At 41.6% G+C, this 23,766-nt stretch overlaps 2 protein-coding genes and 1 long non-coding RNA gene across 3 annotated transcripts; 1 reads left to right on the forward strand and 2 right to left on the reverse strand.

Moving 5' to 3' along the window:
• Positions 1–5,704: 5,704 nt before the first annotated feature.
• rbm15b (RNA binding motif protein 15B) lies at positions 5,705–10,162 on the reverse strand. The gene has a single exon (XM_034165901.1). It carries the CDS (start codon positions 9,898–9,900, stop codon positions 7,336–7,338), a length of 2,565 nt encoding a protein of 854 aa, XP_034021792.1. The 5' UTR covers positions 9,901–10,162; the 3' UTR covers positions 5,705–7,335.
• A 2,653-nt stretch (positions 10,163–12,815) lies between these two features.
• LOC117506401 lies at positions 12,816–14,738 on the forward strand. The gene is made up of 2 exons (XR_004559457.1): positions 12,816–12,943; positions 13,132–14,738. It is a non-coding gene; the product is annotated as an uncharacterized LOC117506401 (long non-coding RNA).
• A 180-nt stretch (positions 14,739–14,918) lies between these two features.
• Positions 14,919–23,448, reverse strand: manf (mesencephalic astrocyte-derived neurotrophic factor). Its single transcript, XM_034165902.1, has 4 exons — positions 23,274–23,448; positions 19,272–19,399; positions 17,474–17,615; positions 14,919–15,039 (listed from the first exon to the last, which is right to left on the reverse strand). Exons 1-4 carry the CDS (start codon positions 23,353–23,355, stop codon positions 14,948–14,950), a joined length of 444 nt encoding a protein of 147 aa, XP_034021793.1. The 5' UTR covers positions 23,356–23,448; the 3' UTR covers positions 14,919–14,947.
• Positions 23,449–23,766: the final 318 nt, after the last annotated feature.

Genomic DNA, 23,766 nt, shown 5'->3' on the forward strand with positions numbered 1-23,766 from the left:
TTGTGTAACTGAGCAAAGTGATGAATGTGTGTGTTCGGTGATCCACCAATGCTGAATCACCCTTCACAAACAGAATTTTCAGTTTTGCAAATAAACATTTATTTGTAAAAAAACAACCCACACACGTTACAAATCAGAAATTTGTGTTTGTGGATCACAAAGCATGTGTACAAATCAAAGGATATTTGTAAATAACCCTCTACATCTGCAAGTATTAATGAGACAAATTTAACTCCATACTACAAAAATTTAGGTTTCCTAAATAGTTATTACAGCCACTCTTAAAACTTCACTTATCTTTATTTATACCTAAGTGCAAGTTTACTGAACTTGCAATCATTCTAAGTGATGTGTGTGTGCATTGATACCACATTTTAGAGGCGCACGGGTGACTAAAATATATACCTTGGTATTTATAAAGCAATTTACTATATATTGTTCATTTCAACGACATTTTGTGGAGCCCCTCCAATGTTTACCCCCCCCCCCCCAAAAAAAAAGAATTTCCTGGTGCCGCCACTGATTTCTAAATCAATATTATAATAGCCAAGTGGTGTGTGTGTGTGTGTGTGTGTGTGTGTGTGTGGTTTCGATCACGCAAAAACTGAGGAGAGCTGACATTTGCCATTTGGCATACTTATGTATTTTGGATCAAGGATGAATGCTACAAAAAGGGAAAGTTGATAGGTCAAATATTTTTGGAGAAATTAACCATTTTAGCAAACCAATAAACAATGTTGCTACAATGCAACAATTCTGTGCTACAATGCACCATGGGAGTTTGTGGTTTTGAGGTTTTGACATTTGTTATTGTGGTTCATGTTACTTTAACAGTGTTGTTAGTTTCATTGATTTATTGTTTTTGTAGCTCAATTGGTTTTGTCAATTCAGATAAGTCTTGTGTTGCTATTATCATGAGTGACTTAAGTTTCATGTTGCTACCATGAGGGAAATGTTTAGTGGTTTTAATGTCTTCAGCCACTATCTTTGTCAAATTGCACGCACGGTAGCCATGCGTGCATGAAACTTCGATCAGAGACAAACAGAGCACAGCTGATACTTGCTGTTTGGCATGCTTATGTATTTTGGGTCATGGATGAACACAGCCAAAACGGAATACTGTTAGGACTAATAGTTTTGGAGAAGCTGTGAATATTAGCTAATGTTGCTAATTACATTTTGGACTCACACACCTTTCCAGCAGGGGGCAGTAAAACATTTTTAAAAGAGTGTAAGAGCATATAATTGTAAAAACTTTAAAAATATAATGGATGACACAAGAAAGTGAAAACACTTATCTCCACTGGTGTATTTAAAAATCAAATGAGAAAACAGAAGTAATTATAAAACAGAAATAACAATAATAATAATATTAATAAGTGTGTATATGATAACAACACCCTAAACAATTTATAAATACATTAAGACAGTAACATTAAAAATGACATAATTAACAGGAAATAAAAGGGTTGAGTTCCTCTTATAAAAATGGTTGTGGTCTAAGGTTCTAAAACAGTCTGGACTCGCACTACATGCCAATTGCATAATTTATTATCACCCTTGAAAAATGAAGCTACCTATTTTATAAACACGACCCAATCTAGAGCCCATGGATCCCCACGGGCAACACGCTAGTAAAATATAATGGTGCACTGAAAAATATAGTATTTGATCAATGTCTGAATGGCTACTTTAGGTTTACACACACTATAAAATTTTGCAGATCTATTTCTGTATAAATCTTGAAGCCAGTAAATACCCGTTTTACGTCTGGCTCACCCGACAAAAGGCTCAAGAAAAGGTGACAAGACTTCTCCAGACTTCTGGGTGTAGCCGGACCACCAAAGATGGAAGTATAGTGTTGAAAGTGACTCCATCTCTAAATCTAAAAATAATAATTTCGACAAGCTGTGTCCAGACGCAGATCTAACAGTCCTGGTGCTAAGTGATTAAACATAGTTTTTAAAGCGACTGCTTTGTTTTGTTTTGTGCAAGCATCATGTTCTGCGTTCAGTTTGAAATCCTGCAGTTTTCCTCCAGTTCTGAACGTGAAGCTTCCAGAGCGCTGCAGCCACGTTCTTTTCTTTGCTTGTACTGCCCCCTTGTGGTCGAACGCGTCATGCACCGACAGTCAAATTATGATGGCCCAAATCAACATTTGTTTAGGGAAACGTTAAAAATTAACACTTTATACACTATATATATATATATATTTTTTTTTTTTTTTTTTACATATTATACTTTGTTACCAACATAGTAAATTATAGACAATATTAAATGTACCAATTAACAAAATCTAGACATCACATTCTGCTGTATTAGAGCATTTATTTACCAAGTCGATCAGCACTCTTTTGATATAGTGATTAATAATCACTGAAGGCATTTGTGGAGAGGAAATAAATTCAATTTGTGACCTTTGCAGAGGTTAGGGTTTCCCCCATTTTAGTTATTTGAGGTAAACTTGCTTTATCTGAAGTGTTGGACACCAAAGAGAACAAAATGTTTTTGTTTTCACATCACTTAAAGTTTTATCATTTATAACGTGTGGAGTTACATTAAGAGGTTAAACCAGTTTAAACCACATAATAAACCTAACTGGTATAAAATGGCTCAAAATCTCTGATGTACTTCAGTCCTTAAGGAAAACTTAGTTCATGATTTTTAGATGCTAAATCAATTCTAAACACATTAACAGTTTTTAAACAGTTCTACAACAATGGCAAAATGTTTCAAGTGGCTCAGTTTAAGAAACTGCTTTAACAAACTGAACTTCTTTGGATTTTACACAAGAGTACAGTACTTTCCGGAGTATAAGCCGCCGTTTTGTTTTTAGGTATTTTTGGAGGCCCTGCAACTTGTACTCCAGTGTGATTTATATACCAAAATATCACAAATTTGTTGTTAATAAGAACAACTTTAAATTGGATTTTCCCAAGAATCAAGCATTAAACAAAATAAACTCTAATAACAAAAAGTACACTTCAACAACGCACAAAAATCCCAAATTAAATTTCTGATAAGGGATGTGACTTATACTCCAGAAAATACAGTAATTTAAAAACATGCTCTCTTGTTGTGACTAATTGTGAGGGTACTTCTTATTTTCTGACACTATACTGTGTATATACTGAATAATCCATCACAACAGATTAATCAATAATAAAATAACCATTACTAGTCACACTAGTTGTGCAACACAACTGTATTATTAATTATTATAAAGTGGTGCAAAATGGTCAGGTTTAAAGCGTTAATACAAATAGTAAGTTTGCATTTCATGACCAGATTAAATGTGACTGAATCACAAGTCACTCGACATTAAAGTACCAAATCCTACATCAATATATTGTTTGTTGTGCCTTCAACTGGAAACAACTTTTTAAAACATATTTCTCGCTATTTGATCAAACTACTTTGCTTATCTGCAAAATTCATAGTGTTAATGTTAAAACACTGTAACAAGTTCTACATGTGTAACATGCACTAAAATGTCATAAAAAGTGAAAGAAAAGACTGAACTCTTCCTGATCTTAGAAAGAGCATAAAATGTTTATTACATTTTTTTTTAATACAGAGCACATTTTCTTATGTCAACACAAAAACAAAACCAAGAACACAATCCTTATACAAACCTGACTGCTGATGTGGATTTGTTTAACATTATCTACCGTTAAACACGTTCATGAAACGGGGAGAGGAAATTATTCACAACGTAATGTTTTGCAAGAGTGCAGGTGTAAAATGTAGTGTTTTCATCACTGTTTAACACAGCTATGTACAAAAATTAAGATTTGTGCAGCTGGTGTGGTGATAAATATTCAGCAGCTTACGTGTTAGTGTTAAACCATCGACATTTTAAAGAAAATGGAGGGATCCTCGATATTTTTAAAAAATACCACCCATGTATTCAAAGCTTTGTTGAACACGTCTTTGTGAAGGAAGCGTTCCTGCTTAATTTGTGCCCCTCAGTCCATCTGTGATGAATAACTGACATTTGGCCACACTCAGTTTGGGAACTACTGACACACATGACTTTATCAAATGTCTCTGGGTCAAAAGCTTTTTAGACTTTTGATGCCTCACTGCTTTGAAAATTCAGAAAGTTTTACATTTGTTTTTACAAAAACTACATATGTCTAGATTTTAAAAAGGCAGGTGGTGTATCTTGTATTTCATCATCATTGCTGGGTGATAATATGCACTAGATGCACCTCTAGTGCTTAATGTGGAAAATCTACAATTTTACATGAAATCAAATGTGTTTTCTTTCTTGGATTACGCGAAGAAAAGGAAAAAAAATAAATAAATCAGACAAATATTGAAGCTCCAAAAGAACTGAACTCAGACTTTACAAAAACAAAACGGGAGCAAACATTTTAGAAATTACTATTCTGTTTTGTCAAAGTTGTTGTATTATCATGTAGGGAACTTTTTGGGGCCAATTTCAAGCAGAATGGAAGCTTCTGGAAATTACCAAAATGGATCATCAAAATTCCTATCTATGACCTTGATAGAGGTCACCAACCATCACACACAAAATGACTGAAATGTAAAATTTGGTTAACAAAAATCTGGCAGAACGGTTTAATTAACGGTTACAGCACATTCTGTCTTGTTTCATTACATGTGCATTTTTCTTCTTCATACCCGTTTTTCCCTTTTCTTGTATCAATAGAGAATTAGCAAGCTAACACATTTCACTGTAGAGCTGAAATGACAAACAGATGAATGGATGAATGTTTTTTACAGTTGACTGCTTATCAAAAAAAATGAAATTGACATTGGTTCTCAGATTTGAGTTTTCCATTTTGAGAAAAAAAAATCCTTTTTTTAAACTGTTGCAGAAAAAAAAACAACTAATGTTTGACACTGGTTGCAATCTGCTTGGCATGCATTTCAAACCAGTTGAAATGGCGTACTTCACTTTTCATTCCAAATGATTCTATGATCAGATTTTAAATGGTGTTAAAGTGTTCTATCAGTTTAAAGTACGGCTATCACACGTCAAATCCATTTTAAAGGAGACAGTTGTTTAAAAGTAATTTTTAAAACAAGCTCAACAGATTTAACATTTTAAGCGTGATATAAAATTATTTAAAAATGTCTCCTTGTGTTTTGTGAAACTGTACTGGCACTGGCACCATCAATAATTAAAACGCCCATTTGTTCAAGTCCAACATTTAGCTTCTGTGCATGTAACCAAAACGCAGTGACAATGGGAAAAGAAAGCAAGTTTTTGGCTTTTTAGGGGGCAGAAGGATGGATGTGACAAAAAAACAAAAAAACATTCAGGTTTAAAAGCTGGATGACTGATACAAAAGTCAGTATAGAAAACTGAAACCTGTAATATCAGCCATCCAGAGTAACACGACAGCTGAACGTGTAGCAAACGGAAACGCCTCAAGAATTGGGCCATTTGATCGGAACACCACATCAACAAATTACTGCAAGGGAAGTATATGTTTTGAGACAACAACTTTCTTTTCCTGCATGCAACAACAGACACCATAAAAAACACTAAATAAAGACTGGAATGGTTGATTTAAAAAACAAAACAAACACTAACTATATAAAATCTACAGTCACAGGGACGGGTCAGGATAATCACTTCTGTCTCCACCGGCGCTTTATATATATATATATATATATATATATATATATATATATATATATATATATATATATATATATATATATATATATATATATAAAAAAACAGAAACACGCAATAGTTCGCACCGTTGAACATTTACCGTACAATCACACCAAATAAAACGTTGTAGTCCCACTTACACTGGATATACATACCAACATGACCAGCTGGATAAAAGACAAACACCTCAAATTTAGTGTTTGACAGATCAGAGTAGAAAAGCATCAGTAATACCTGCATGTACAGCAGCTGTGTGGATATTTAAATCCGCTTTTCCTCAAACCATTTCACTGCTTCATGCCAAAATCTGCCATTCCTGCCTCCTGACGATGGCCGAGCAAACGTTGAGAGGCATTTAGTAAGAAAACTATACGTCATGTAGTGTATTCTGTGTTTTGTCAAAGGACCAACCTCATTTTGCATTTTCGCCCAAAATATATAAATGACCCTCATACCTGCCTGAGTCTGGTGACAATTTGCGCCATGTTAATCTGGTGCGCCTCTACTGATTTCCATGGTTCAGGGGGTGAGAAGCTCCAACAACTGGACAAGTCTCGCGCCAACTTTTCACGAGTGCCAACTCAGCACAACTTGTATGCAAACTGGGGGAACTCGGCGTACACTCTGGATAAACTGTGCACAAAAATGGATGCAGAGTTGCACCGAGCTACACCAGTTGAATGTATCTTAAGCCAAGCTAGACAGATTTTGACTGAGTTCCCCAAAATTTTGAAGGTTCAACGCGGATATGAGTTTTGTCATGTTTTACCTAATTTGTGTCGAGCTACACCCAGTTCCCCCTGAGGTATATAAACAAGTTCTGTCAAGCTGCTACTTGGGAAAACTCGGCCAGATGTGAAAGCTGCTTTAAGGTTGGTGTTATGCTACAGGAACATTTTCCCAACATTAATCTTAAAACCTTTTTTGTTTTTTGCGAACTCCTTCAAAATTCCACTATGAGCAGTTCATTCAGGGATGCTATTAAAATCATGACACCAAAACTCTAGGGATTAAAATGAACATTGTCATCGTCGTCGACCCCCCCATGTCATATTTTCAACATTCTGCGCACTAACAAAAACAAACAAACAAACAAAAAGGACACTGAAACCTGATTTTTTGTTGTTGTTTTGGCAGTAAAAAACAAACAAAAAAACTTAAAACAGAATTCCATCTTCAGCTGTATCATAATATGTCAGGAGTCTGACAACAAAATTTAAGTCAGCTAAAAAATAAAAATAGACACTTATTTTTACTGAATCATGTTAAAAAAAAATACTGGTTTCTGCTTTTTTGTTAACTTCCCAATTTTACAATACAACTGATTATGTAACTTTGAGCCAGATTTGCACTGCAGGAGCTGAACACTGTGCAGAAAAATAAGTGTCTTTTTGTTTTGTTTTTGGTACACAAAAATGCTTTTAAAACATGCCCAATTTTAACAGCATTCATGAATGAGGTAAACCACCTAATGCTAAAAAAACGTCCAATGCTTTAACTACATTGTTCTCGTCGCACGCATGCACCCGTGTTTCTGTACCAGAAATGGAACATGTTTGTCAATTTGGGCTCAAACCTGCAAAACGGTTGCTGCGGTCCTTTAAAATGTGTGTGGTAGTGCGTTCTTCAGTGTCTGTACACATATGTACACCTCAGTGTCAACCTGCAAACTCCAAGAATCAATTAGTGTCACTGACAATCACAATAACCATGTGCTCCTCATCCAGATTACCCACAGTCCTTTTGGCTGCCTGGAGGAACTGCTGAGAGAATTCTCCAGGAGGGAAGGCATACAGCATAGCGCCACTCCCACCCTCTTTAGAAGAAGACAGACTCACCACCCCGGCCGCCTCCTTGTTCCGCAGGTAGGTCACAAGGTGGCGAAGCAGGCGTACCTGCAGTCCTGGTTCGGGGGCAGGGCCCTGGCGGTCGACGGGGCCCTGCAGAGCCAGCAGGATGGCGAACCCGCCAGGCCGCCCCAGTTTAATGCGGCGTGACACTTCATCGAGACGGGTCTGGTCCATGCGGAGCCTCTGGGCGATCTTCAGCTGGCTGGGCTGGTTCTGGCTCTGCAGCTTCAGGCTCTCCTTCATCACAGTGTTGAAGAAAGAGGCTCCGCCCTCCAGCAGGTAGAGGTCTGTGGGGAAGCTGCTGTTCTTCAGTGCAAAGAAACCGTGCCACGTTTTGGAGAGGGTGGCCCGGGCGAATTCGGACAGAGTGCTTGGAGCGGACACGGCATGCGTGTCTGTGTGGACGGTGGCGCTGACCTCACTGTTGCGATGATGATGATGGTTGTTGAGGTGCTCGCTGGATGATCGTTTATTGTGGTGGCGGCCAGATGCCGGCTCGTTTTCGTTAGTGGATGAGTGTCTTCCTGCTCCGCCGCTATCAGGAGAGTGGTCTCTTGGCTCTGTGGTGGAGTCAGGGGCTCGAACCCGTGCTCGGTCTGGGCTGGCTTCAGGAGATACAACACCTCCCTGTCCTCGAAGCCGAGACCTGCCCCTTTCTTTCTCCCTGTCTCTCTCCCTCTCCTCTGTTTGTCTATCCACTGACAGACTCCGACTTCTGCTCCTCCTCTTGGTCCTCCTTTCCTCCCTCTCTTTAAGCCAACGCTCCCTGCTCCTGCTGCGGCTCCTGACTGCTCTTCCACCTCGCCCAAACGCCTCCACCGCTGCCACTCTCCTCTCCAGGCTGCGAGTGGGGCTGGTGCTGTAGTCTCTCTCCAGGAGGGCCCTCTCCCTTTCTCTCTGGGGGAGGAGGCTGTGGGAGGGCGGGGACGAGCGCTCTCTTGCCACCCTTAGCTCTCTTTCCAGGCTGCGGTGGCGGCTGTAAACCTCCCCCAGGAGGTCATAATGAGAGGAGAGAGGGAGAGCAGGCTGGTAAGCAGTGGGAAATGGACGAGAAGGGCTTTCCTCAACTTTGGCGAAGTCCACCCTCAGGCGACGCTCGGGGCCACCGAGAGGAAAGCCCCTCATTTGCGTACAGGCGGCTTGAGCGGCATCCAAACTCTCATACTGAATGTAAGCAAAGTTGTCCCCTTTAACATAGTCAATATTCCTTATGCTCCCAAACCGGTCAAACTCCCGTGCAAGGGCCGCCAAGGAGTTCCCAGGACCAAGACCGCCAACCCAAAGCCGTGTGGTTGGGTTTGCTTTGCCGTAACCGATTTTCACCAGGTTGCCACCGATCAGCCGCCCCTGCATAGCCACTTTGGCCCGATGAGCCATGTCCAGGTTCTGGAATTTCACAAAACCGTACACCCCACCCTGACCACGGGAGGGGCGCTTAATCACAATATCCTCAATGATACCGTACTTGTCAAAAGCCCGCCTTAGATCTGCTTCAGTGACATTCCCATCCAGGTTTCCAATAAAAAGGTTGCTGGTCGCTCTCTGGTCGTCCTCTGGTTTTAAATCCTCCACTGCTGGGACAGGGGGGAAGACAAAAGGCCTACCCCTCTCATCCAGCATGCTGTAGTAATCCAAGAGCCGCTCCCGCTCCCTGCTCAGTCCCAGCGTCTCCAAGGCGTACTGCCTGGCTCTGAGGTCCCTGATGCTGCTGGCCCCGGGGCCCGGAGGAGACAGGGAACGTTGCCGGTAGGAGTAGGCCGGGTGCAGAGCCAAATAACTCACATCCGGCGGCGTGACGCTCCGCCTCCTCACGTACATCGGCTCGATTTTCAGCTGCCGCTCTCCCAAAATCAGCCTGGACGACTTGGAGTGCCGGGCCTCCTTGGCGTCCTCCGGGTGCCTGAAATTTACATAAGCGATCCGGCCGAGCTCGGGCGTGTGCGACAGCTTGACACTCACGTCCCCGAACTTTTTGAAGTCGTGGAACAGCGCGTCCTCCACGTCCTCGTCCGAAACCTGCGAGCCCAGGTTGCTGATGAGCAGCGTTTTGTATTCCAGAGTGCCGGGCCGGGCGGTGGGGAGCTCCGCCGCCGCTGCTGCTGCCGCCGCCGCCGCCGCCGTCGTGGCCGCGGTGGTCCTCAGCGGAGGGCGGCCGAGCAGGCTGAGCTCGTGCCGGTGGTGAAGCTCCAGCGCGGCCGCTCGCTCCTCCCGCAGCCGCGGCTTCTCCCGCTCCCTGCTGCGGCTCCGCCGGTGATACCCGCGGCTGTCCGCCAGCAGCAGAGCCAGAGGAGGAGGAGGCAGCTCCTCCCGCCGGCCGCTCTCTCGCTCCCGCTCCCGGATCCGTTTGGCGATGGCCCTGGACGGGCTGCTCTCCCTCCCGGCCTGCCGCTTCATTTTTTTTTTTTCCTAAAACGACGATGGAGCTCAAACTTTTCACTGCCTGCAAAGACAAACCCGGCCAGCCGAGCGGATTCCACGCCTTTCAGCGAAAAGAAGGCGGCACACGACAGCTGCAATTAAAAAGCGCCACCGTCACGAATAATAAATAAGTGCATGAACACCGAAATAAAAGCGTAAAGTCGTTTAAAAACATGTCAGCATCGGTGAAGCTACACCGACACCGCCATCTTGGACAATAGGAATGTGTGCGCGTTCCCAGCAGAGGGCGGGGTTTACAGCGGCGTCATGACGTCACACGGAGTGGAAAATCATTTTTGAAAATTACCATAACGTTTTGTTTTGTTTATTTTAATTGTGTCACTCGCGCTGGCTTGAGGTTTAAATCAATTTTATTTTATTATCCAGAGAATCACAACGGAAATAAGTTTTATGGTTTTATGTATTTAATGTATTTTATATACATGTATTTTTATTGCCAAAATACATCAAATAAAAAAACTGCCCTATTTTTTATCAGCTGATTTATGCAATGTTTTCACTGAAGTTCAATAAAGGAATAGTGCAAATGTGCATGTTTTACACATTGTGCCGTTCAAAATCACTGTCATTTGGTATCTTTTTGTCTAAATTTTATTAAAAATGTTTTATTATTCATGGTCGCTATTGTTTATTTGTGATATGCCATGTTGGGCCACAGTGGAAACAAGTGTGTTTTACACTTTTTGTGTTACCCTGTATATTCAGTGTATTGCTAACACCTATTTGCATTGTTTTGTGTTTACATTGTTTATACGAATAAAAATAAATCAAAAACATGCTGTTTTTTAATATTTTGGATTATTATATATTTGTTTGTCAGAATAGTACAAAAAAGTATACTAATTCTTGTTACTTATTTATTGCACTTTCACACTGGTATATAATTGTATATAACAAATAAATATTTTAAAACCGTTGTAACAATGTATAAACATAGATAAACCACTGTAAAACGCAAATAAATCAGAAGTATTGAACTGCATATAATTCAAAATAAAAATCTCACATACATACATAATATATATATATATATTCTATCCATCCCATCCATTTTCTTCCGAGTCGGGTTGCGGGGGCAGCAGCTCAAGCAAAGCCACCCAGACCTCCCGATCCACACACAGCTCCTCCGGGGGAACCCCAAGGCGTTCCCAAGCCAACCGAGTTGCCCGAGTAGTCCCTCCAGCATGTCCTGGGTCTTCCCCGGGGCCTCCTCCCAATGGGACGTGCCTGGAACACCTTTCCAGCGAGGCATCCAGGGGGCATCCGGAAAAGATGCCCAAGCCACCTCAACTGACTCCTTTCGATGTGGAGGAGCAGCGGCTCGACTCCGAGCTCCTCCCGAGTGACTGAGCTCCTCACCCCATCTCTAAGGGAGCGCCCAGCCACCCTGCGGAGGAAACTCATCTCGGCCGCTTGTACTCGCGATCTCGTTCTTTCGGTCATGAGCCAAATCTCATGACCATAGGTGAGGATCGGAACATAGATCGATCGGTAAATCGAGAGCTTTGCCCCCCTACTCAGCTCTCTCTTCACCACGACGGTCCGATACAGTGACCGCATCACTGCAGATGCTGCACCGATCCGTCTATCGATCTCACGCTCCATCCGTCCCTCACTCGTGAACAAGACCCCGAGATACTTAAACTCCTCCACTTGAGGCAAGGACACTCCACCGATCTGAAGAGGGCAAAGCACCATTTTCCGGTCGAGAACTATGGCCTCGGATTTGGAGGTGATTTTCATCCCGGACACTTCACACTCGGCTGCAAACCGCCCCAGTGCACACTGAAGGTCCTGATTTGATGAAGCCAACAGAACCACATTGTCCGCAAACAGCAGAGATGAGATTCTGTGGTTCCCAAACCAGACCCCCTCTACATCCTGGCTGTGCCTAGAAATTCTGTCCATAAAAATAATGAACAGAACCGGTGACAAAGGGCAGCCCTGGCGGAGGCCAACGTGCACTAGAAACAGGTTTGACTTACTACCGGCAATGCGAACCAAGCTCCTGCTGTGGCCGTACAGGGACCGGATAACCCTTAGCAAAGGACCCTGTACTCCCGGAGCACTCCCCACATTTATATTCTATAATATTATAATTTTATATATATATATATATATATATATATACACACACGAGGTCTGTCCGTAAAGTATCGTACCTTTTTATTTTTTTCAAAAACTATATGGATTTCATTCATATGTTTTTACGTCAGACATGCTTGAACCCTCGTGCGCATGCGTGAGTTTTTCCACGCCTGTCGGTGACGTCATTCGCCTGTGAGCACGCCTTGTGGAAGGAGTGGTCCCGCCCCCTCGTCAGATTTTCATTGTCTGGAAATGGCGGAATGATTTGGACTTTTTTTCCATCAGAATTTTTTCAGAAGCTGTTAGAGACTGGCACCTGGAAACCATTCGAAAAATTTATCTGGCTTTCAGTGAAAATTTTACGGGCTTCACAGAGAATAAGGACTTTAACTACAGGTTTAAGGACCCCTTTAAAGGACGGTCGGTGCGCCGCGCTGTGAGCTGCGACGATGCGGCACAAACCACTGGATCATTTCTAAGCTGATGGCTCTGTGGATACGAGACCGTCGTGTGCTCTTTCTCTGGCTATCAAGACCTGGACATCAGCCATTTTCCGGAAGATTTCACTTGTACCAAGAGATTTTGTCATGGAAGGCCGCGCGGAGGCTTCGCGCGTCACGACCGATTCGCTGATGAAGCGAGACAAAGGAACACCTCCGTTTCGGAGTGTTAGAGGACAAGTTGGGACATGTCCAGCTCTCCACAAGTTCTTTTATACTCACTCGACTGGTAAGCACTGAAAGCCGAGATAGACATGTCCCAACTTGTCCTCTAACACTCCGAAATTTCCCAACAGGATGGTAACACCTCAGGATCCTCCAGGAATGAGTTAGTGGACTTGGCCAAGGACAGGAAGTGTTTGTGCAGCTGCTGTCTTTCATCACAACCCAGATGTGGATAAATGGCTTCAGTAAGTTATTACAGCTCAACCCAACTCCTGACATAGACATATTTTGAGAAACCACAACATTGAGCACTCAGTGTGACGCTTTTTCCTTTTTAATGAAAATGCGGTACAGTTGTAAATGTTTTCACTTTACGTCAGTGTGAATCAGGACCATTTTAAGATTCCTGTCGTCTTTGTTTTGTTACATACAGCAAAACATCACTGCTGCAAGATGCAACAATGAGAAGTGTCGATTAGGCTCAACCGTCATGAGGTCAGTTGGAAAACAGCTCCCCTCACCCAGTACTAAATACCTTCGGATTTAGTAAATGACAAATGTGGGTCATCAGGAAAAGTTTTAACAAATAAACTTCATGCATTATATCTTCTTAAATATGCATCTTGTGTCTAAACTACTGGTGTGGATTTTACTGACGTTTTTCCATGGTAGAAAACAAAAGTGAGCTCTGACAAGGAAAAATCTCAAATATCTTGTATTTGCTAACATAACTGACATGTCGAAAAAGAAAGCTCAATCATTCTTTGCAGTTAACCTGACACCATCCCATCTACCCCCCCCACACTACTCCCTACTGAACCAATGATTAACCCCAACACCCCATTTAACCTGGATTGGATTTACTAAATTACAGTAACACTTCCAGTTGCCCTTTACTTCACTGAGACAGTGGAGTAAAGGGCTAAAATTAAAGACACCGTGGTTACATAAATTCAAGCCATTGTTTCATTTTAAACACACCTACCATTTATTTATTTTAGCTAAACCAGGATTGCCTTACACAATATGACCTGCAGAACACGTCTGCCACGACACAACCGGCAGGTGCCGTCAGTGAAAGACTTTTCAGACAGTCCAACTTCTCCCTCAAAATAAAATGAAAACTATGGTAGCTGGCGCCCACAAGGGCGGCCGTGAATGTCGGACGACAACTCGTAAAGACACGGGGGGGGGGGGGGAGATATGACACTAAGGAAACAAGTGGTAAAAACAGGCTTTAAATAAAATAAGTAAAACTATCAAAAAATTGCAGATCAATGAAACAGAGATTAGCAAGATTTTTTTTAAACCCACATGCCATATTTAATAATAATAAAAAAAAGTCAATTTTAACTACAATTTGTTGCACTTTGATGACATTAATAGCAAACAAAAACAAAAGGTTAAAACTAAAGAAGTGGAGGCAGTTTTCCCGTTCTAAGATACGAGTCACAGGGTAACTGGAAACAGTAATTCTACTTCTACACACAAACGCCACGAAGCTTCACCCGGTGTTGCCCACAACAAAACGCCAACATCTGAGGTAAATGAAGGACAACCATCATCAGTTTCCAAAAAACATCGCAGCTGAGGGTTTGTGAAGCTGCAGACTCGAAACCTCTGGGCCGGACCAGCCAACGTGTTACTGTACCTACAGGAAGTTTGTATGGCAAAAATATGTAGCCTACTGCCTCCTACTGCTTTATGACCGTTGAACCACATTTCCAGAACACAGCTCACTGATGTACATATTTATCTTTAATAAGACTTGGCCCACAACCCCCCCCCATCACCTCCCATATTTTAGATACTTGGAAATACCATGCAGCTACACATTTATTTACCCACTGACTGGGACGTGTGGACTACATTTATGTAAAACATGTTCCAAAAATTTTTTTATTGTTTCAGTGATGTGTATTTCTTCCCACCTTTATTCATGACTGAGAAAATGCTCAACTATACTTGATTTGAAAGTCCAGCACTTTTCTCCCCACACAGATACTTGAATCAGTGCAGGATACCAGAAAAGTGTAAACTAGAAAAGAAAAAAACAAAAAAAAAAAGAAGAATCAGACAAAACTCTGCATCTCATTGTCTCATCCTGACTGGAGACAGCAGTGTGTCCACAGCTTTAAAGTTGCGTCCGCTCGTTTCCCGTTACAGTTCTGTCCGTGCTTGGCAGCTGCAGGGGGTACTCGGCATGAGCTCTGTGATTTACGGATGAAGTCTGTCTTCTCGGCGCAGCCTTACAGGGACTCGCCCCACTCCTCCAGGATCTTCTTCAGGTCCTTCACCTTCAGCTTTTTCAGGTCGACTGTGCTCAGATCCAACTGTTTGTCTACAGGAACAGCAAGTAGTGATCAGAAAGTTACCCCACTTTGTCAGGGCCAATGCTTTAATAAAACCGGAAATTCAAGTGTAAATGCTAATTTCTCAAACTATTTACTGTTGTGTATATCTTGTATTATGTCATATACTTAAGTCTTAACCATTGTTCATAATGTGTAAAAATGTAAACTTGTGCAAAGTTTTAGAAAATTTCCAAGTTACACTGGCTGTCTTCACCTGCTACAACACAAAATATTTTACATGCAATTTTGTGTTCGGACTCACTTGGTTGAAGAGTTTGAATGTCGGCACGAGTTGTAAATCAGTGGAATATAGACTCAGATTGTGATATTTCATGTTACTTTTTGGAATGATAATAAAAATTATGATTAGGCAAGTAGTATTATTATTACTCTTCTTGGCCACAATTATATAAAGCCCAAACTTTCACAAAGAATTTGTGCAAGATGGAGACGGAATTTTTCTGTTGTTGAAATCCCAAAGAAAACAACCGCAAGACAGAATCTGTGCACCTTGAAAGGACCCGATTTTAAAGGCGTGCACACGGCAGTCATCCAGAAGATTAGTCAGAGGCCTGGGGCTTCACCGTCAGAGCTCCTGGCTTTAGGCAAAATTAGACCCATTTTAAGCCTTATTTTGGCAGCTAAGAAGATGCTTTTATATATACTACTACTAATTTCAGAAAAATCCTGAAAGTTATGTCTGGAGCAGGCATATGCATGCAACTCCTTGAATGCAAGTTTGTTTTTCTACACAAACAGAATAATGTCTCACTCAATTTGGCACACAAATTAAAACCATACAAAGCCCATCAATCACACTGTGCAATAAATACTACCGGCGCACACACCGACAGGAAGAGCCATTTCTTACTAGCGTGTTGGCCCGTGGGGATCCATGAGCTCTAGATTTGGTAGTGTTTATAAATAGGTAGCTCACATTTTTCAAGGGTGGTAACACATTTTGCAAAGTTTCTTATTTAGTTAGAATGGTGTTTGAGTCCAGAATGTTTTTAGAACCTCAGAGCTCAACAACCTTTTGAAGAATTCAACCCTTTTATTTCTGGTTCACTACTTAATGTTAATTTACTGTCTTAGGTATTTATAAGTTGTTCAGATTCTTCTGATCATGTACACAGTATTATTATATGGCTACGACGCTACGCGCGCACTGACTGGTGATTTCCAGCCCGATATTTTCCATATCAGATCATTACCATGACAATCGGTCTGGAACACGTATCACATTCGTTACAAACCAGAAAGCTAAAAACACAATTAGAAAAACCAAGTCAGACATGAACATACTCTATAAATATCTAAACAGCATCGGAAAAATGCAGACTGAAAGCTTACCAGCTAACAACCGGACCATCTGTTAGCAAGTTCTTCACTACAATTAGCCACAACAACATTTAAAACCACAAAACCCTGAACTTCCATGGTGCATTGCAGCACAATGTCCACTGTTATTAGCCAATACCACCAATTTCTCCAAAAATATTAGCCCTATCAACTTTGTTGTCGCAGCAATCACCCTTGACCCAAAACACATAAGCATACCAAACGGCAAATGTCAGTTCTTCCCAGTTTCTGTGATCGAAGCCCCCCCCCCCACACACACAGGCCACTTGGCTATTACAATATAGATGTTGGATCCTTATAAACTATGGGATCTGATTAACTGCTTTCATGGATGTGTGGGTGTTTTTGTTTTGCGTTTGTAGGGTCTACAGTTTTGGATGTTTAGAAAGAATGGTTTTGTAAAGAGGTAATATAAATGTAAAAAAAATATGGCTTTGTTATCACCCCCCCCCCCCCCCCCCCCCAATCACTCCAGAACTCTACGTGGACTACAGATGAGACCAACTTGCTGTGCAGCTTTCGCTATCATCGTCTGCTCCACTAAACAGACCACAGGGGCAAACACTAATGTGTGTACTGTTATTCTGCAATATGCTGCTGTGTCACAGCGACATCCATGAACTGGATCACAATGTGTGTGCCTGGCCACCATAACTACTCTTCTCTGCATAATGTCGGAACCTTTCAAAACTCTTGACATTTCATCAAACCTGTGAAATATATTTATTTATGGGAGACACATTTTAATATTTAAATGTCTGTTATAAATTAGTCTCCGGTGACGAAGATAGGTATTTCTGCAGCCAGTTTCAGATTGTGAAAATTAATTTTACAGCCATCTCACTTTCATCTGTGAAACTAACAAGTTATTGAACCATTAGTCATTTAAGGTGGAAGACAGGCAGCATGTTGTGGGTTTATATTATGAAGATGAAAACAAAAGCTGCATATTTAGATATACACAAGTACACTTCACTCAAAAAATAGCTTGAAGTACACAAGGATGAGAAGATAAAGTAGTAAAGAGCTGAAATAGGCTTCCTTCTTTCACATACATACCATATTTTAACTCGCAGATCTGACTGTCCCTTTTCTTGAGTTTCTCACAGATCCTCTCCACCGGGACGTGGAAGCTGAGAGGCTTTGACACCTCGTTGATTATCTTGGTGGCCGCGTCACTTGTTGCCCCGATGTAGTAACACTGGAGAGCAGGTGGACAGAAGCAGCTGTGACTCAAGTCTTAAGCCCTGGTCCCACCGAGTAATGAAGGATGATTAATGAGCCACGTAGCATGTTTTTCTGGTACGAGTCCAGTTATTCAACAATCGTGGGAGAATAGCGGCTCTTAGAGGCAGAATATTCAGCTAATGAGGCTCATCGCCGAGCGTTGCGCAAATTTCAAGAAGTTCAAAATTTAGCAACAACAGCGTGGGACAGTTTGTGTACGAGGTACTACGAGGAGCTACTAACCCTGGCAGCTATGAGGACAGGACAGGCCAATTTGCCTCAGCCCTCTTGCACACTACAATCCCACCTGCTTTGTGCAATGTATATAAAGTAATTATTTTGTAGCAGATTAATCATATTCTGCCAGAGCTTAGATGTTGAAAACACCTCTAGTTGCTTCTGAATCACAAGACATTTGGAGCTTTTTCCCCTCGGTCTCATAAAACAGTTGCATGTTCATTCCTTCTTTATAAGTTGCAGTAAAAGTGATAGATAGATGATAGTTATGATAGATTTAACATCTTGTTATGGATCAGATAAGGCGTACTCTGATGCAATGACTGGCACTTAAGCATTTTACAGAGAATGCAAGCTCGTAAAAGAGCGATTTTGCACTAACAGACGAGCACAAAGTCAAAAACTGCATCATGGTGTCAAAACAGCTGTAAAGCTGCAGAAGAAATAGAGCCAGCGAGAAGAAGTGCGGAGGCAACTGTCCAAGAAGCCGTGGTTCGGTTCTAGCTGGTCTGGTGCATTTAATGACTGGAACACAGGTGAACAGTAGCCTGGCGCACACCGGCTGGACTGTGTGACAACATCTTGAATGGATGCTGTGAATTGAAAACCCACACTTTAGAGGGAGCAAGTGTGGAAGGGCTGGAGGTTTGGACCGAAACCATGCCTAAACGTGCACCAACGTCACGTTACATGGCGCTACATGGATCAAATGTGGCTTGACGTGGATCATATGTGGCGACATGAGCCATTTGAGGTTGGACGGGACTCATATGATAGGTCGGTAGCTCACTAGAGGCTGATACGTGGCACATGAGAGGTACAGAGAGGCACCTTAGTAGCAGATATGCGATATCTTAAAACGTGGATCATTCTTCAAATAATCCCTGACACGCCCACGTGTGGCTCATTATTCATGGATTATTATTCGGTGGGACCAAGATGTTAGCGTTTAACTCGTATCAGTACTCTGTGCCGTCTCTGTTCTTAATGTGCTGAATGGTTGATCTGATCACACAATATTTTTACTTCCTCTGAAGGATTTTTGTGTTTATTTTGACCTACTATGGACTTGTTTCATATTAACATTTAACAACAGATTCCAATTTAATTAACAGCTTTAGACTGTCACATTCAAATGTTGCTGTAATTTCAGCTTTATTCCCTTGATTTATATGCACATCCCCTCAAACCAAAGCTGACTGTCTGCAATTTGTGCTCTTTATGAATGGCTTGCAACTTCAGCATGTTGTGGCAGAGTGTGATCCAACAGGACTGTGCACAAATCTCAAGGATCAAACCAAAATGCTTCAAAACCAGTTCCTCCCCTCAACACGTAAACTGTTTAAACTTTTTAAAGGTATCCTTTTCCCCACTGAGTGAGGAGGCTACTTACAAAGCGGTTTTCTTTGCCTTTGGCATCCTTGCAGGCCTTTAGGATGGCTGTCTCGATGTCTGCATTGTTGAAGTTCACGTTATTTGCTTTAAGCGACTCGTAAAACTTCCCAAGAAAGGTTACACATACTGGGAAGGGGTGGGGAGAAAAAAAGAAATGTAAATACATTCTGACGCAATTACTGGATGAAGTTTCACTGTTCACAGGTGTGTGTGTGTGTGGTGGGGGAGGGGAATGTTTGCAATAGCTGGTTGGGCACTGCAGGCAAAAAACACTATATTACAACAACATGAACTGCAAATAGATGCAAAAATAAATAAATAAATAAAAATGTTAAAGCGTACCCAGTCAAATTTAGCTTTTTTTTAAAGTATATTTGTTCAAGGTATTAACACACTTTATCAGTAACATCCTGGTCAGATATTTAAAATACTTTGGCTATTTAGCCAACATTTAATTAACCATGGGGTTAGGTCAAGTAATTTTTCCCCACAAGGAAAACTGTAAGATGTAAAGTAAAACAGCCTCAATTAAAAAAAAAAAAAAGGTACAAAAACCTAGTACTTTTGAAATCAATGTGTTGTACCTATTACTTAACTGATACTATCCAATTTCTAGTCCAAAATTATAATAATAATTTTTAATAGTGTCACTCGCCTTCAGAAGTTGCGACACATTTAATACCATTCAACATAGTAGCGCACACATTCATGTGTTGAGAATTTTCAAAAATAAACATTTCACATTATTTGCAGCCCAAACAATTCTTTCAGTCACCAAAAACCTCAAGATTTCCATATCTGACAATTCCCTTAATAACATTATCAAATAGAATGCCAAACTTTAAGCACTTCGATCACCTCAAGGATTTGCCGCAACATTTGCCTGATGTAAAAACATACAAATTGACTATCTGTTTTTTGGATGGTTGCTTGTGTAAAATAAGTCATTTGAATATGTGAAGCTGGAACTATGGCAGTCATTTTTTTTCCTCTGTAGTATTTGCTGAACTTTGCAGACTTAAGTATATAAAAGAAAAATACACAAATTGGTAATGAAAAAACAATTCATTCGATTGAGTGGGAAAAGTGTATCCAAACGTTCGACTGCACTGCGTAAATAATGGCAGGGGGTGAGGGACAAAGTAGCGCAAATTATTTATTTGTAACATAAAATATGGTTTAACGCCAGGCTGCAACACTTCCCCCCCCCCCCAAAAAACAATTTTAATAAATTTGCACGTCCACACATCACGCAAGTTACATCTCTGGAGTTGAAGGAGTCTGTTCTGTGCATAAGAGATTTCTTAGTTCCACTATCTCACTTTGGGTAGTGTTTCAAGAGGCTTTCACTGAATTATAATAAACAGAAAAGATATTGCCATTTATTTTGATATTCTAAAATTGCAATGTCATTAGAAAACAATCTTACTTCCCATGTCTTTGCATTTTTAGAAGACATTTTAATACTGATTAAGCCTTATTTTTAAATAAAAGTCAATGCCTTTCATAACTAAGTATTTATCACATTTTTCTGTTTGTCCAATCTCTTCACTGGTATTACACTCAACAAAAATATAAACGCAACACTTGGTTTTGCTCCCATTTTGTATGAGATGAACTCAAAGATCTAAAACTTTTTCCACATACACATTATCACCATTTCCCTCAAATATTTTTCACAAACCAGTCTAAATCTGTGACAGTGAGCACTTCTCCTTTGCTGAGATAATCCATCCCACCTCACAGGTGTGCCATATCAAGATGCTGATTAGACACCATGATTAGTGCACAGGTGTGCCTTAGACGGCCCACAATAAAAGGTTAGAATCAATGCAGCCCGAGGTGGTTTTCATCGGGCAGCCAGTCACCGAAGTACAAATTCTCACCATCAGATTGGCCACTTCGCCGGAGGTGACATGGCTCCGCGGCAACCCGTACAATCATCTTTACACTTACATTTATTCCCCCTCTTGACAGTTTTGTTTTTTTATATATACTGTATATGGCTTAGTAACAATACAGTGAAATAGCAGCCACCACGGTCAGTGCTTAATTTGTAAAGTGGGAGGTCCCGGAGCGCAGAGGATGGGTGGCTCCGGTGCAGAAAAAAAGAAGGGGGGGCTTGCGAACAACGCTGTGCACCACACCGAAAATAAACTGGGCATGTACTGTAGGCCTAATAACACTAGTCACACCAAATGCGGATAGAGTACAAATTCCTGTTTAATGATGTACAGTGGTCCCTCGTTTATCGCGGGAGTTACGTTCTCCGCGTTCACACCGGGAGCGACACGAGCGACTGCAGCCACAGGTTGCCATGTAATCCCTATGTAAGGACGCGTTTTGGCGCCAAGTCATGCAGCGCGACGCGAGTGAAGCGATTTTGAGCGTTTTGTGCGTTTGTGGCGCGATATTGCGTCACGTCACGTCGCCCTCCTCCCCATGTTGAAAAATCTGAACTTTTTCGTTTAATCTCGTCGCGCCGCGATGACCAATCAGGGACTGAATATGTAGTGACGTGGAGATGTCTAGAGTTTGACTGAAGATGTGAACATGTCCTGTATCTGGTAGCAGCCTGTGAGCAGGACTAGTCTCTTTTGTCCTTTATTTCACAATCATGACAGAGTTTTTGGAGCGAGCAGCAGCACCACAGCAGGGGGAGCGGAGTTTTTTTTTTTTTTTTTTTTTTTTACGTGCGCACGCGAGCGAATCGTCTGTGTGGAGAATATTTTATTAATTAACTACACAGATGTATAATAAAACAAATGGTACTGGTTTCTAAACAATTATGGCAGTTTTTTTGGGGAGGAGCGAGCTGCAGCGTTTTTTTTTTTAATTGTTTACACGTGCGCGCGTGAACGGGACAGTTGATCCTCAAACTGGGTCCCGTAGAGGCAGAAGGACCGCTGAAAGCGGCCGTCACCCAGACACAGGCAAAGGAGGCGCGTCCGTCGCCACGCGACTCCCGCAAATTTGTAGCATTTGATCGCGCCCGGTGTGAACGCGGCATTAAATCTGCGAAGTAGCGCTATTTTTTTTTACACTTATTATAGATGTTTTAAGGCTGTAAAACCCCTCACTACACACTTTTCTCAAACAGGCATTTTCTCACTTTTCTGTCTTGTGTAAACACTCTTTTTTCTTCTGTGCGAGATTATAAACAGACACACACAGAACACAATGCGCGGCTCTCCCTTCACTCACTGCCTCCGGGGGTACGGATGCAGGACCTGCAAAGAATCCAAGTCCTTTCTCGGTGGCCACGGAGCTCTGCGGCTACGGTCAACATCCGGATCAAAACAGCGAGCGTAGCCTCTGGACCTGTTGCCAGATTTGGCGCAATTCCGCACAGCAGACAGGAGGGCGGCGGTGTGACTGTCAGTGAGAGCAATAGCTGTGATTTTATATATATATATATATATATATATATATATATATAGTTACTCGAGAGGTGGCGGATCACGGATCCAGTATAAATAGCTGGCGGAGCCAACGTCAGATGTTCCGGAGCGCGCTCCGGCTTGCTCCTCCTCAAATTAAGCCCTGACCACGGTACACCAGCATTGTTTTAGGGATCCTGCACACTCCTGCAATATTTTCGGCTCCTGCTTCTTTCAGTCTGGCTGGTTTTGATATACGACTGTGGACACAAGGCACTTTCAGATGTGTACGAGTTAGTTACATTTTATAATGAACAGTCAAATACAGCTTTATGAAGTATTTTATCGCAGGACTGTCAGGTTGATATTAAAAACAGGTGTGTCTATTTTTGTGGCTACTGAGGTTATGTTAGTATATGATTATACGTGAGTAATACCTTTAAGCCTACAATCCACTCCAGGTTGTGATCTGTAAAGTATTTCACCTGCCCTCGTCCTTTAAACTAAAACATAAGGCTATAATAGCGTATCATACAGGACATAAAACATTAAGAAGTTTTCATTATGTGAAGCCAGGCATGTTAGCCACGCGGCTAACTGAAGCTAGCAGACAAACCTACCTTCACATTCTCCTTCTTTGAGCGCTTCAGCAGGCACCAAAGCAAGAGCCAGAGCCACCGACAGCCCGCCGACACACAACATGTCGCTTTAAAAAACAAGAAACAAAACTTACTTACCACGTTCCGTCTAAATAAAGTAAACACTCACACACGCTGAAAGCTACTGCACGCTACAAACGCCGGTAAAACTGTGTACGAGCTTCCGAGTGTCACGTCATACTACGCCGATTGGTTGAGAAGCCTTACTTTTCCTGTTCTCATCCACGCAACATCCTCTGATTGGATGAAAAACCACATTCTGGGAGCAACGTCCAGTTGGCGCACTTTGATTGGGTGAGACTCAATTTGCGGGCCAGAAATAAATGTGCATGTGTTACAAAGCCACAGATTATGACAGCATTATTTTTTTGGTGTGTTATTAAGACATAAAATTGGACATAATTATTGTGTATTTTTTATTTTATTTTATCCTTTGTGTTTGTTTGTTTGTTTG

Source organism: Thalassophryne amazonica, chromosome 3, assembly GCF_902500255.1.
Source record: "Thalassophryne amazonica chromosome 3, fThaAma1.1, whole genome shotgun sequence".
Taxonomy (NCBI): domain Eukaryota; kingdom Metazoa; phylum Chordata; class Actinopteri; order Batrachoidiformes; family Batrachoididae; genus Thalassophryne; species Thalassophryne amazonica.